This window comes from Corvus cornix, chromosome Z (assembly GCF_000738735.6).
Source record: "Corvus cornix cornix isolate S_Up_H32 chromosome Z, ASM73873v5, whole genome shotgun sequence".
Lineage (NCBI taxonomy): Eukaryota > Metazoa > Chordata > Aves > Passeriformes > Corvidae > Corvus > Corvus cornix.
Window position 1 is genome coordinate 38,798,882 of NC_046357.1, and position 15,441 is coordinate 38,814,322.

The window sequence follows — 15,441 nt, forward strand, 5'->3', positions numbered from 1 at the left end:
TTTCCTAAATTTTTTTTTTTTGTCATTTGCATGAGAAGTGTTCATGAGGCCTGGCTTTCTAAAGGTCCTAGGCACTGTTCATTATCATAAAACCATATTATCTGTCAGAATCATGTACTCTAGTCAAACAGGTACATAAATGAAACGAAACAGTTCACTTTCAAATAGGCATTGTAAATCTGTGTTAGAGCTTATTATAGAGGCAGCAGTTACCAAAAATCAAGTAAAGATTACTCTAGATCTCAAGTCTTCATGCCACATTTTGGGCTTTAGTGTATATTTGCTATTGATTATAAACCCCCTAAAAGTAGGGGTGTATAAATGGAAATGCTGACAGATTCTGAGCTATCATGTTGGTAACAGGCACTGCTATAATTAGGTATACATCTGAGTAGGCAGTGTAATATGATTGCTGTGTTTATACCCTGCACTGGAAGGAATGCTTGTTAATCTGCACAATCCTTTTGAATGCGATAGGGAGCAAGAGTTTGTGGAAAAAAGATGCTGAGGTTCATTTCATACTCCGGCTGACATGAGGGTATATCAAAAGACAAGAAATACTTGCAGGATATTAGATAATTCTGGTTAGTTGTTGTTATCTCAGGATTTATAAAAACATCAGAATTTACCTGAAAAAGCACTGTATGATTCAGCAGAAGAGAACATGTGAAAAGTTTTCTGTCTTTTTATTACAAACAATACATGGTTGAAATAGTTTGAATGTCACTAAAAACTTTCCTTTCCTCTGTCCTTAGGCATTTAAACTCTCCAGTCAAAAAGTCTTTTCCACTTTTCTTTTTATGTAAAACTCCTTTTTCTTTTGTAATTTCAGAGGTCAGAGCCCAGCTGTTGCTGAATTTAACCTGCTTCTTAAAGCAAATTCTTTGGAAACTTACGGTGTTGATCCTCATCCTTGCAAGGTAACAGTTCTTTTTATTAACCTTTAATAAAATGTTCTTTTTACTAACAGTAATGGAATTGATTTAGCTCTGGTTTTTATCCAGGCACAAATAGAGAGTAATTTGTAAAAAACCTGCCCTGGAAATACATATTATGCTTAAGCCTTGGAAATACATATTATGCTTAACATTTCTGCATCAGTCAAATGAAAGGTCTCTCCAGGGGAAACAACAGAAGAACATCACAGGAGAATCTAGTAGACTGTCATGACATAAGCTCTGATTACAGTCCATAATTTCTTTGCATTTAAAGCAAAATTCCAGGACTGATATTTTTTTTTTTTTGCCAAGGTTTTCAGTATTCAGCATTATTTTGACAAGAAGATGCAACAAATTGATAATCCATGGCAGATCAGTTTTTCAAACACCAGCAAAATATGTAAATCTTAGGAAGAACAGCAAGCCAAATGTACAAAGAGAACCCACTTCCCATTCCCACTTTCCACTTTGTTGTTTTATGGTCCTCTATAAGAAGGTGATCTTAATTACCAGTTCTGATTATCCTGCATGTCTGCATTTTTAAATACTTGGTTGTATCTGCATAATCTGCAGTGTTTATCTTTAGTGTGACTTGCTTTGTGTTTGAACTGCTGCTTTTGCTGTAGCTAGGGTATTATCTCATCTGCTGGGACAGATGTTACAGTTCAGTTAGCTGTTCTGGTGGTGAGCACCCTTAAGCAGTCAGCTATAATGTAAAACTGCGTAAGATTTTGTATATACTTTGTCAAGAATGGTGCTCCTGTGTGAAAGACAGGGTCTGGTTCAGAGCTCGGTGAAGTCAGTGATGTAGTAAACTTTATTTGAAACTATACTGCAGATTTTAAAAAGGCATCCCAGAGACTTAGGTTGGCACTTAGAGGCATAACTGGCTCAGAATTTTCTCTTTACCTGTGTGGCAGGGCTTGTAGTGTAGGTGACAAGCACAGGTTCATCACCCATGCTTAAGGAAAATTTGTCCATCTTCTGGCAGTGATTGCAAAGCAAGGTTCTTTGCTGGCCCCTTTTGACATGCTCCTTCCGGTGCTGTGGCTGCCACTCCAGAACCATCCTTGTTTTTGTTCCCCTTTACTTTGTTGGTGAACCATAAAGCATAATAAAGTTGACTACCTTTAGCAAGTTGAAGGTATAGAACTTGGGATGGACACAAAATCCAGTTAATATAAAATTAATCTCAATCATTAATCAAAAATGATAAGCCAGAACTTTCATCGTGGAGTTGAATTTTAAAAATTGTCTTTTCTATTTGCAAGGCAAGTACCACTATATCTTCTAGTTTGTACTGAGGAGTACTTGAGTACAAAACAGAAGCTTATAGTAGTAAATGCTGTCTGATGTCAGCAGTATTTCCAACACAGCTTGCAGAGGAACAATATATTGTGAAATATTAAAAAATATCAGTGTTGAAGCAGATATGAATCCCTGGTTTGTAGTTAGTCCTCCTGATAAGAATGGGACATACACACAAATATGTTTGCAATAAATTTGGTAAGTCTACCTAAGGAGTCCCTGTTGTCATCAGCTACAGGTAGTTGGAAACAAAGCATAAGATGCTGTTACACACTTAGATGTCTAGAAATAAATGAGGCCTGTATTGCCAAGAGCAGTCCTTTTCTTTAGAAGTGTAAAATTTGAAGGCAAAACTTGTTTTGAAACAGAAAACAAAATAGGGGTAATCTAGAATGGAGTAACAATTTATGCTATCAGTAAGAAATACCTCAGAGGAGAAAGTTATGTTTCTTTTTCTCTTTCAAGGACTCATTCGGGACAACTACATTTTTAGGATTCACAGCTGCAGGATTTGTAGTTTTCCAGGGGAATAAAAGAATTCATTTATTAAAATGGTAAGCATATGATGTAAGAATATCTTAATAAATAAGCGTATCTTCTCCTCTGTGTTCTCTTCCTACCATCTTCACCTGCATTTGTTATCTCCAAGGAGAACCATGTGAATATTATTTCTCTTGCCCCATCGTGCTTCTGTTTTAAATGATTTTAGATAACAACAACTACAACTACAATGATAACAACAATGACAAAACCAAATTTGGTCTCATTCAACTCCCAATGAAAATTATGCCACAGGGTGCATTAGTCAACATAATTTACAAATACTAAAACTGAGTAAGTTGATTTTTCAGCTATGCTGTAAATCACCAGTGAGGTATATTGGCAGAGAGGTCTGGAATAATTTACAATTCCACCTTCATCTTTATTTGGCTCTTGGAAATATTGCAATTTCCTCATTTAATTATCCTCAATTTGAAAATTATAAAAGAACTTATTTGGTAAGCAGAGGAGGACGTGAGAATGCCTTTGAATTTTTACTTTTTTAGTGTCTACTTTTAAGAAATGGGCACTTATGCAATTGTCCTTGGTTTGCCTGGTTTTGCTTTTTCTTTGTATTCCTGCACTTAACTGGTTAGCCTCAGTCAGCCACATTTGAGGAAGAGGTAAAACTGAGCTCCTGCAGATGATGTTAAGAGCAGCTGGCCACACCCTCAGCAGGGTGGTGCAGAGTGACCGGTTATGCTTAGACACTGATAATCTCATTTTAGCCCGGCTGCTACATGCATGCCAACATCAGTTACTTAGGTGTGAGTGTTCCATCTCTGAGCTCTCAGCCTGTCTTGTGGGATCAAGATGGGCAAAAGGTGAAAAAAAGGTGAAGCTGGGCTGCTTGCTGCATATCTCTAGAAACTCCTCTGAGTGTCAAATAACCTGAAATCCTTGGAAGTGTAAAGTCAGTGTAGTCCTGTCCGTACAGTTGAGTTCCCCATGGAGCTCTGGGGACATGCCTGTCAAAAGCCATCCATTTGCAATCCTGGATTTACACTCCCTAGGGTTTATTGCAGGTAGCTGTGGTCACAGTACTTCAGTGGTTTGTGGTTTTGGCATAAAGAAAATACAACTTTAATGTCAGTCTATGGCACACTGAGGAGTGAGTTGTACTTGCCAAGCACGCGTCCACCATCCCGTGGGAAATGAATCTCACAACATTTCGCTTTTCTTGTTATTTGAGGTTAATGTGTCCTCCTAGCGATCTAGGCATATTTATTAAGTGCACTAATACGTAAACCAGATTAAAAAAAAAGCAGTGATAGAGGAGAAGCCAATAACTGTCTCAGTGTTACAGTAGATCTTGGAAGGTCAGTCTGGTGAGATTTATCTGAACAGTATGTACTGCTTCTTCTGTTTCAGAGGCCTAGAATTGAGCGCTAGTAGCTGTAACTAATTTTTGCTGAAATTTGCACTACACAATAAAAATCCAAATTTGTATTTGAGATTTTCTTTTCAATGTAAAAGCTTTCTCAACCGGAATGATTTTCATTTTTCACATGTAACAGGAAAACTTGTTATAAAATGTCAGGTATACATTGTCCTTGCCTCCAGATTATTCCTATTTCAACTCTGACATCCAAAACCCTTAGGGAAGTTTATGAAAAACAGTGGTGTCTCATTTTAACTCTGGTAATGACAAAATTCCATTAAAATTTAAGCAGAGGTATCACATTGCCTTTTTATGGTGCACTGTTATTCCATATGAAGACTGAGAGCTCAACTTTGATTAAACTAAATTTTGATATAGGTTTTGTAACTTGTAAGGCCCCTCTATAACAAGTGCTGTCAAACATTTTCTTTTTCTTCTTGTTGTGTTCTGTAATAGTCAGTTACCCACATGTGTGATATGAAGCCCCACATAAATAAATATAGATAAAACAACTTTATATTTCCCTCAATTTAATTACAATAGACATTGTAAGACTTTAAGACGTAAGAGGAATTACAAACTGTGTCATAAACACAGTGCAAATATAATCTTCTGTCTACCTTTAATTTCCTCTTCACTTTCCAGCAGACAAAGTTAATTCTCTGAAGGTAGATAAGGATGCAAAAGAAATACTCTGGGCTTATGTACTCTAAAAAATTTAGACTATTAAATGATTTTATCCTAAAACTTGTAAGGCCTGTTGAGGCCTTTTGTCATTTGATAGCCTGCTTGACTTTGGTAATCAGGGAAACTTGCATGTTAGTCACTTTTCTTACTTGTAGATCTATCTTTTTTTCCTATATTTAAATATTTTTTCTCTTTCTAGGTGTGATGTCTATAAACTGAAATTTGAAGGGAAGACTTTTTATGTGTTTGGAGCTCAGAAAGAGGTTAGGTTTAATATTTTTACAGAACTCCTCTATTTGATAAAGATTGTATAGGACAACCTATTTTTTAACAGAACAAACTTCTAAATAATCAATAATTGTATTTCATATTGTAACTAAAATATAGAATATGAATGAATGTGAATATTGCCCTTTTGGAAAAAAGTGTCTAATTTGCAAAGGGTTGAGACATTTCTCACTTAATATTCATGCTGTGCTACGTGGATTGTTCATGATTTTGGTTGCCTTTGCAGTCAAGCTTTAATTTATTTTAAAGTGCTAAAGCTGTACCCACCCACTCTAAAATATAGAAGATGTCTGTATATGACTGAAAGTCAAGTAAGCATTGGTACCTGGATCCATGTGAGGTATTTTTGGGTAATCACAGCTGTGTCCTCAAGTCTTGGTCAGCTGAAAAGGTCTGTCCCATATGGTTAGGAGTCCTACCACTGCACTTTTTTCACTAAAATCCTAGAAGCTTTTGGCTACAGCATGTTACAATCAGTTCTTTCCCTAGGTCAGAGTGATATAGTCTAAGGTTTTGAATGGAGGTGAGGAAAGAAAATGAAGGAAAGAAATAATGTTAGAGGTATCAGGACTGCTTGTGTGGTTGCAAAATTTTGATGGTAGGATATCAAGTGGTAGGGAGGAGGGAGAGGCAGATGGTAAGCAGTGCAGCAACAGTGTGATGTAGAATATTGAACACAGAGACTTCCCTCCTTTGTTTTTGACCAGTTATACAGTTATTTTAAAAGCCACTTGTACATATGCTGTTCCAGGCCCCCTCAAAGCATCTCCTTTTGTCTCTGAAAAAATTGGCTGGGCAGTTTAAATATTAGTTATGGGTGGATTGTACATCTGTGGGTGAACCACAGATTTACGCTACACGGGAAAACTTGGTCTTCAGTTTATGTGGTTAAAGGTGATGCCATTGGGTACAGCTATTCCTATCTTTGAGAATTCAGCATTTTCACTGCTTTCATTTGCTTTCTTTTCCTTGCGCTTAGAAGAAGGCTGTGCTGTCATTCCATACCTCTACACCAGCAGCCTGCAAGCATCTTTGGAAGTGTGGGGTGGAGAACCAGGCTTTTTACAAGTATGTACACCCAAAGTCACTAACCATACTAAAAGTAAAAAAAACGAGTGAATGTGAGTAGAATGTACAATGTGAAATGTTTCATTTAATTAACAGAATGCAAAATGCAAACAGAAAATATGCAAGCTAATGGAGGATATTAATTCACTTCAAGCCAGTATTAGAAATTGTTTAAAATCTAAATGAGACAGAAGGGTTTTGGCTCTAGCACATTGTTTTTGCTGCTCTGTAGTGAGATAATGAATGGACACAGTACTGCACTTGTGTCTGGGAACATCGCTGTTAATCTTAGCCCTGCTGTGGAATATCTTGAGAGTGAAGGAAACAATCTGTTAGGCTTGAGTCTCTGGCCTCTTCTGCCAGGAGGTAGTTTGTTCTTCCACTTGAAATCCAAGGCTTGGTTAGAGCTGCTTGAAAAATAAACAGTTCTATGATTTAAGGAAGAAAATGTTCTTAGATACATTTTGAAAGATACCTGTGATCTTGTTAAACATAAAAAGCCTGTAAAGTGACAAAAAACAACAGCAAAAAGTACTATTTACCTCCCTATTCCCTGAAAGGGAACGTGATAATAATTCCTCATTAAAAACTCTTCTGCATTCTTTTTGCCCTCCACTGGCTTCGTTAGATTTGTTTATTGATGCTTCCCTTTAGGCATGTAGGTTTTATTCTTGCTACTTAGTGTTTCCTTACAGCCTCTCACATATTTTATAAATATTACTGTTTCTGTGTTGGCACATAGCAACACCAGGGGGCTGCTGTAAGGGTAAATAAAAATGAAGTAGGAAGAATGTGTCTTCTAACTTGGATGTTAATGACCTGCTTTAATTTGGAGAAGAGTTCCTCTTTAGTTTCAACTCTGATACAGTAATATGCAATCTATCCAATCGACATATTCAGTGAAGGAACAGGAAGCAGGAGCTGGCACAACACATCTGTCAATTCTCTATGCCAACATCTACTGTGCTTGAGACTATATGAAGTCTAAATATGGTGTATATATAAAGGCTAATATCCAGAAGCATTTTCTGTTGGAAATAGACTTAAGTAGGAAAATACTGCATGGTGTTTGAGTAGTTTCATTTTACGTTACAAGAAATAAATAAGGAATAGGAGATGATTTCCACCTGAAGAAGAGAAATTAGTAATTTCTTTGAGTAGAAATTAGCTCAATGTAAAAATATCTCAGTGAGACTCACAGGAATATCACCTCTCTGCTCTTGTTGTTAAACAGCTGTGATATTAATTATTTAGGTTTTGATCACAAATACATGGTTTAGGAGGTTTGATCTTGGCTAGATGCAAGTTGCCTACCCAGATGCTCATTCATTCATTCTCTTCAACAGGTCAAGAGGAAAAAAATATGATAAAATATCTTATAGCTTAGGATAAAGAGAGAAAGATTTCTTGCCTATTACTGTCACAGGCAAAACAGACTTGACTTGAGACTATATGAAGTCTAAATATGGTCTATATATAAAGGCTTATATCCAGAAGCATTTTCTGTTAGAAATAGACTTAAGCTGGAAAATACTGCATGGTGTTTGAGTAGTTTCATTTTACGTTACAAGAAATAAATAAGGAATAGGAGATGATTTCCACTTTTAACTTAATTTGTTTCTTACCTTTTCACTCTATTTCAAATTGTCAGTGGAGACAAAACTAAAACCACCCTTCCCCTGTTCAACTCCAGGCTCAACTTTACTCCTTCGTTTCTGACTCCTCTATGTCCACCTTGCTCTGACCAGGTCAGGGAGATGGGGAGTTTCTCTTTGTTGGTCCTTCCTTCTTACACACTTTTTTACCCCAATCTCCTTCATGAATATCTCAAGCATGGGTCCTTCCCATGGGCTTGCAGTCCTTCAGATATACCTGCTGCATCTTGTGGTCCTCTCCATGGGCCACAGCACCTGCCTGGAGCCAGCTCCTGTGTGGGCTCTCCACAGGCTGCAGCTTCCCTCACACCATGTGAACCTGCTGTAGTACAGGGTTTGCCATGGGTTGCAGTGGGGATATCTGCTCTTTATTTGGCTGCAGTGGGACAGCCTCCTTCCCCACAGTTTTCTCCACCGGCCTCAGGGTAGAATCTGCCCCAATACCTGGAGCACCTCCTCCCCCTCATTCTTCTCTGACTTTGGTGTGTTCCTTGCTGCTTCTCTCATCTATATTTATTTTTTTTCACTTTCCAAATTATGTTTGTGAGTCGAGTTATTTCTTAACAATGATTGCTTAAATTTTTTCCCACCTGTTTCAATTTTGGTGGGTCTTTCAAGAGGACTTCTTTAATAAAATGAAGATTGGTAATATTATTCAATGGATGGGGACCTGAACAATAGATTGGAAAATAGTAATGTTTAATATGCAGAGTGCAGAAGAATAACAATAATCCTCCAAACATGAAACTGAAGCCAAAACTATCCATATCTAAAGCCGTAAGATAGTAATTTTGAAACAGGAAATGTTTTCACACATTTCAGAGAAATAGAGTTGTACAGTGGGGACTGCCAGTTACTTAACAGCATTAGATACATCCATTTGTTTATATATATCTGCATAATACCAACAAGGTATTCTAATACGATTAGAGCAGACATAGTCAGATTGTGTAAGTAATTCATGGTAATGACACTTTGCCTTAATTAAATTTGGTCCTCTCCTGTTCCTAGAAGAGTTTGAGACTTGGAATTTAAGGTAAAGTCGTGATCACATGACATATTTTGAAAAACAGAGCTTTAGTCTTGTCTTGATCCAGGTTCGGGATTCACTGTTGTGATTATTCAAGTAGATATTAATCATAGAAAGTTATTTACTAGGGTCTGGGAATGAGAGACTCAATACAGAATCAATTTGCCATTTTTCAAGAGAACATCAAGGAAACAGCATGTGTGAGGTACTCTTCCATGATCTTATAAAAGACTGAGATAAAAGGTTGCTGTGTGCTTGGTGATTACAAAGAAGCAGTAGGATATGATGTAGGCTACTAAGAAATTGGCTGAATAGAGATATTAGAAAAGCACCTACTTTGGGAGACAAGTTGTTATCTTTATTATTTCTTTGTTTTCCTCATGGAAAAGCAGAAATAGCCATATTTTCCCACAAACAAGGTGGTATTAGAACACATGTCCCAGGGGCTTTTGGTATAGTCTTTTTTCCTTCATGCTGTGAATGAAAATTCATAGAGATACAGCGTCTGCATTTAATTTTCTTGTTATCATGACAATCACTTGTTCCTTGTTCAGTCATTCTGTGCTGTCTGAATGATTTCATGTGTGCTTCATAGTCTACTTTGTATAAAGGCCTTAAAAATTTGGAAAGATCAATTTTTGGATATTACTTTATTATAAAAATAACAAAGCTTGTAGTTTGCCTTGTTTATTTTTTACTTATAATGTCCTCAAAAAGGTGACAGCCTCTGTTATTTTTCTTCAAGGTATGCAAAATCCAGTCAGATCAAGACAATGTCCAGCAGCAAGATATTTTTTAAAGGCAGTAGATTCCGATATAGGTGGGTGTTTGCTTTTTCTTGTTCATGGTAAACCATTTCTAAAAGTAAGAAAATGTCAGTAATTACTCATAGAAAATTCAGGGCTTTTCCTGCTGAAGAGTCTGTTCATTTCAATATTTGAAAGAATTTCTGTTGCCTCTTTAGTGTCACTTAAAAAGTAAACAGGAGTTTTCACACAGGCACTTCTGTCAAGAGTAGTTTCACCAGCAGACAGCTCCACTTTTGGTGCAACTTCTGTAAAAACAAGGATGTGTAATGAGTGCAGAAATTGTATGGCCCTGCAGCTGGGCAGCTCTAAAACAGGTGTGAGATAAAGAGGCAGTCCAGTCCCACTTGTGGTGTTCTACTGCAAAAGGTTGCTTTTTCTCTGGTAAATTTTTGGGCAAATAGCACAATTTTATTCTGGGACATTATGTCTGCACTTTATAGCAATTCTTTTCCTTTTTCTTTTTTTCTTGAATGTAACTTAGTTGTTCACACTTAATGTAGTTCTTGGCATGTATCTTAGCATTTACTTGATTATTTATTTCATCTTTTAATGCAGTGGAAAAGTAGCCAAAGAAGTTGTGGAGGCAAGCTCTAAAATCCAGAGGGAACCTCCTGAAGTTCACAGGTATGTCTTGACATTCAGTATTAAAGTCTGAGGACTAGGGAACTAAACAATAGTTGTTCTCTATAGAGATACTGTTCTCCATAGAAATATTCTCTTTCCTTTACTGTCAGGTGCAATGGCTGTCTTTCTGAGCTTCCACAATTGCACATGCAGGCCTTAGGGAATATATGTCTGACAATGTTACAAAATAATGACAATCATCTCTACAAAGGAGAACCTAAACTCTGCTCTTTGAAACTGAGTTCAATTAATCAGTCAGATAGATAACTTGTATTATTTTTTTGTGTTATGATGTAAACTAAAGAACATTCTAATTTCATTCCTAGATTCTGTTTGGTTTTGAATGTTTTTGGTTCTATGTTTTGTGGGTATTTTTCAAAGTGTACTTGATAGTTTTTCCATAATGCAGTCAGATTAAAAAGCATGAAGTTCATTCAGTAAAGAGAAAATAATATTAGAGAATCTTTTTTTTTGGAGGAAAATTTGGCTTGTAAGAAATAAGCAGCTAGGTTTTGCAAGCAAACTAATGCTTTCAGGTCCTTATCACTCATTGTAGTGGCAGTAAAAATTCCTAAGAACCTGATTAAAGCACTTCAGAAAAGAAGGAGGCATCAGGGAAAACTATTTAAAACCTGGTTTAAAAAAAGTTTACTTAACTTTCTGAGCATTCTACAACCATCTCCCTATTTCTATTGAGATTTCATGTTTGGGGGGAGAGTGTGCTTTGTTTATTTTTAATTGAATATTGCTATTCTGTCTATATTTGAGATAAAAGTGGATTGTCTTTACTAAAGGGTGGGAATATATTTGCAGTAAATATTTATAATATGTTGTGCAGCCCTAGTATGTAATTAATAGTTGGGCCATACAGACATGCTTTCAAACATATTTTTCCAGATTACATTTTAAAATGGGATAAGTGAAGGTCTAGAATATGTTAAATGAGAGCACAGAAGACAGAATATAGGTGCATCATTGAGGCAGTATAGAATTCTTGGGCACACACATGTATTTTAAATGAGAATAATTGCTCACTTTGGGAAATAGACTATTGCCTACTTTCCAAGAGGTTTATTTTTTCCAGCGTAAGAAAAGATTTTCACATGCAATTATTTTTCGTCTTGTATTTTGCTTTTCTTTGATTTCTATATTTAGAAGTATTTAAAACATATCCTTTAAAACTTAGTGTACATAAAGAAACAGATCAGAGAGCAAATAAATTTATAAAGCAACATCATATGGATTTAACACCCATAAACAGCAATGCATACCTTTTATCATTACCCTTCTTACAGAGCTTGCATTTTCAATAGCTCCAGGTTCAGTTTCTTAGAAAGACTAAGGAATAGTCTAATGATTTCAGGTGTTTTAATAGTTCACGTTGTGAAATGGGAGGCAGAGGCAATCAATTCTTCTAAAAGCACAAGTCCGTAAAAAGTATAGAAAATTTTCAGCTCAAAAAAAGAAGCATGTTTTAAAAAAATTACCTGTGAAAAAGGACTTGGAGATAGGAGATGGTGGCTTTTCAGAAGAAAAACATGTAGAAAAAATATCTGATTGAAGGTAAATGTATATCTATATATCTAAATATATATAGAGTTTTTTTCTCCCTGGTTGCCCTCACCCTTAATGTCAATTCAGTTGTACCATGGCTGCATAAAGAAAGAAACCTGCAGCTGGAAGGAGGGTACTGTTCAGTATCTTTGTGTTTGGAGATTACATTTAAAGCACTGTGTACTGAAAATCTGTTGGAGTGTGTACTTATGCAGGATTAATGCAGTGGCAAGTTCTGACAAACACATAATGAATGATTTAATATTTTGCTTCCAAGGCATGCCTGAAGGAGGCATCTTTGAAAATAAGTATGGACTAGAAACCTATGGGTGCTCCCAGGCACAACTCATATTTTGGGAGTTGCTTTGTGCTTTTTACAACAAGCACAAAGATTCGGGGATTGCATAAAAAGCCTATGGATTTACCATTGGGTTGGAGTGACTATAATTACAATAATCTGAGTGTAAACCTTCTATGTAGAGAGAAAGTTTAAACCAAATAGTTATTAGAGAGTGTTCAGAGAATGCAGATGAGGACACAAATATCTTTGGGCATGTGTTATGGCACAAGAAATCATGTCAATTGAGCAAGAAAGCTTATTCATTCCCACAGAATATAAACTGACATGTAGTGTGTGTTAAGAGTTGGAAATCTGTGTCCCAAGTTTCCCTAAATCTTCAGGAATGCACAGTTCCACCTTTTGACTTGCAAGAGTCAAAAAACTAAACTTTGTTTAGTTTGTTTATGTGGAATTTTAAGTTGAGCCTTTGTGCAAAGGTGAAATGCATTTTGTGAAGTTTCAGCACTATATCTATATACCATTTGAAGTCAAGTGGAATACTGTCCCGTTTTATCTTTGCTTTTGTCAAAAGTAAACATTTTATAACATAATGGTAAAGATTTATTGCAGGACTGTTGCTTCAGGCCTGCATCATGTAAATCCTAGATAATGTATTCAAATGAACCATTTTACATTCTCAGTAATATATTTTGAGGCTAATAAACATCATGACTGAAGAAGATCAACAGCATTCCTAAAACTTTCCAGAGCATATTCAACACCTGCTACCAGGAAAGCCTCTTAGAGTGAAGTAAGACAAGAAAGAACACCAGCCTGAGTGCTGGAGGGAGGCATGGTGTAGAGGCAGCATCTGGGGTGCGTGGGCATGAGCGAGAGCACTCTGTATCTGTAAAGCACAGGGATACAGTTGTTCTTGCTTTAGTCTTTGATCCTTGGTGCTCAAACTGTAACAAATCCTTTATCCAGTTCTGGAGGCAATGGAACAACCTTCCCCTTCCTTGAATCCAAATACTAGTGTTTGCTATGCACTGTGGAGAGGAGCAACACATTGAAATCCTGCCTAAGACGAAAGGAACGCAGGCAGCATAAAGGAGGTAAACCAACACAAAACCTCTCTCACACTTCAGGTGTTGAAATGTTTACATCTGTGGAGGGTGCAACATAACACAGCTGAAAGCAGCATTCGATGTGTAGAGCTTTTTATGACAGTTCAAGGCCTAGTTATTTATGCAAAATGATTCTGAGATGAAACCTACTGCACTGCAGTTATTTCCAGTAAGCAAACTGACCCTGTTTTCCCCGTTCTTTTAGAACCTGTATTACCCAGAGTCGCAGCTCTCCCTCCTTGAACAAGCAACTCATAATCAACATGGAACCTCTGCAGCCTCTCCTTCCTTCTCCCTGTGAGGAGGAAGAGGCTCCTTTAGATGAAGGTGAGTCACTTACCCAATTCCTGCTAATATTTAATACAAAGAATATGGGAAAAGGTGTAATACTGACTCAGGGGTATGGAAAAAAATCTAATAATTTTCATCAGGAATACATCATTAAGCTTCTGCATGTTGTACTTGGAAATGATCACTATCTCAAGAAACTGTGCATAAGCCTTATGCGAGATACACTGTGAAGAAAGTTACTGCTATTTGATTTCTGTTTCAAAAAATGTTTTAGATTGTCAGGCAGAAGAATCTTAGGAAATAAATAATCTCAACATGGCACCTTTTCCTAAATGGTGTTGGCAGTTACTCAGGAGTGAAAACTGGCAGTTTACTGCTGGGTATGTTGTTTTTCTTGATTCCCTTTACTTCTATATTTCTTTCTCTCTTTCTGCTTTAGCGTTAGGAAAAACTATCAGCTAATTTAATTTCCTTGACAAAAAAAAGCACATTATTTGAAGGTTAGCTTGGAAAGATCTTCTGTTAATTTATCTTCCTTGACAAAAAGGGATGTTATTGGAAAATCAGGTTGAATTTATTTAGTAGAATGAGGTTTTCCATGTATTTCTTTACTTCTTGATATTTTCAATATCACATTGAACACCTTTCTTTTTGAGATATGGTCACTACAAACAACAATGTGAACATCATAGCCAGCTTAAATGAGAATAATTGCCTTCTTCCTAATAAAAATGAAGCCAATCAAACAAAACCTGACAGTGGTTCTTGCTTGAGATGTAGTGAGGTAATTGTTTCAGAGGTTGGGAAATATGATATTTTCTGTTGCTTTGTTTTGATCATTTAACGGGAAACAGAAAATAGCTGAGTATCTTCACTTTCATGGGAGTATGTCCCAATTTCATTATATAGGAGTTGTCTGAACATGTTTTGTTCATTCTTCAGAGTTTTGACATTGAATGTAGCAAGAACAAGGTGAATTATATTGTCTGTGTGCATACCTTATGATAATCATAGTAGCAGCTGTTAGCTTTAACAGCTTTTACTTGTTTACCTCTGCTGTGAAATACTTGTATCTGAAAATTTGTGTTCTCACAGCCAAGCACCACCACTGTGTTTCCTCTGGGCAGTTGTCACCATGGCAGAATAACAACAGCTTGCTACGTGTATGACTCCTGTAACCACACTTACAACTCTAGGCAATGATATTCATTTTTGGAAACTGGTGACTTATTGCTATATGCTCACCAGACAGTGCTTGTTTTAAATGTTTGTGTTACATAAATTTGAAAATTACATTTCCTTTCAGTCAGACAGATTGTTGTTACTAAGATGAGCTAATAGAAATATTTGCTGGTGGGTTTCCTGTAGAATATTTTATATGTAGTTAAATATCACCAGCTGCTAAGGTAACGGTATTAAGACTTTTACAGTCTTTTCCTGCACAACACTTGGCTATATTATCAAATTGCAGCTTGACCTGATCTCACAGCTCTCTGAGAGTGATGCTGGTTCTCTTCCCAACATCCACTTCTGTGGATTCTCACCTTCTCTGTTACACCAGCACTAATCACACCAGTGTGAACTGGGAGAAGGAGTTAAAAAAAAAAGAGTAAATAAAATAAATTCAAAGCAACAACAACAAAAACCAAACCAAACCCAGTAACAACAGCAAACCACACTAAAAAAAAAAACCTAAAACCAAACAAAACCCCTTAACTGTGCAGTGTCCTATTACTGCCTGACTGAACCTTTGAGTGGCTCATCAAGAGGGTCAGCTGTGTCGCTGGGGTAAGGGCATGAGCAGAAGGTGGGGAGAGGGGAGACATCCAGCCCTGAGGCTGACACAAGTGCTTTGGGAAAC

General features: G+C 36.7%; 1 protein-coding gene across 4 annotated transcripts in view; it reads left to right on the forward strand.

Moving 5' to 3' along the window:
* FRMD3 (FERM domain containing 3) overlaps nucleotides 1-15,441 on the forward strand; it is a 136,373-nt gene that overhangs the window by 108,299 nt on the left and 12,633 nt on the right. For 3 of the 4 annotated variants that reach the window (XM_039567276.1, XM_010403702.4, XM_019288440.3), the window contains 7 exons: nucleotides 833-920; nucleotides 2,712-2,800; nucleotides 5,054-5,117; nucleotides 6,122-6,210; nucleotides 9,641-9,715; nucleotides 10,260-10,328; nucleotides 13,495-13,616. In XM_039567276.1, the coding sequence (XP_039423210.1) occupies nucleotides 833-920; nucleotides 2,712-2,800; nucleotides 5,054-5,117; nucleotides 6,122-6,210; nucleotides 9,641-9,715; nucleotides 10,260-10,328; nucleotides 13,495-13,616 (596 nt within the window). The remainder of the gene's footprint in view (nucleotides 1-832; nucleotides 921-2,711; nucleotides 2,801-5,053; nucleotides 5,118-6,121; nucleotides 6,211-9,640; nucleotides 9,716-10,259; nucleotides 10,329-13,494; nucleotides 13,617-15,441) is intronic. The other variant, XM_039567277.1, reaches the window with a different exon arrangement.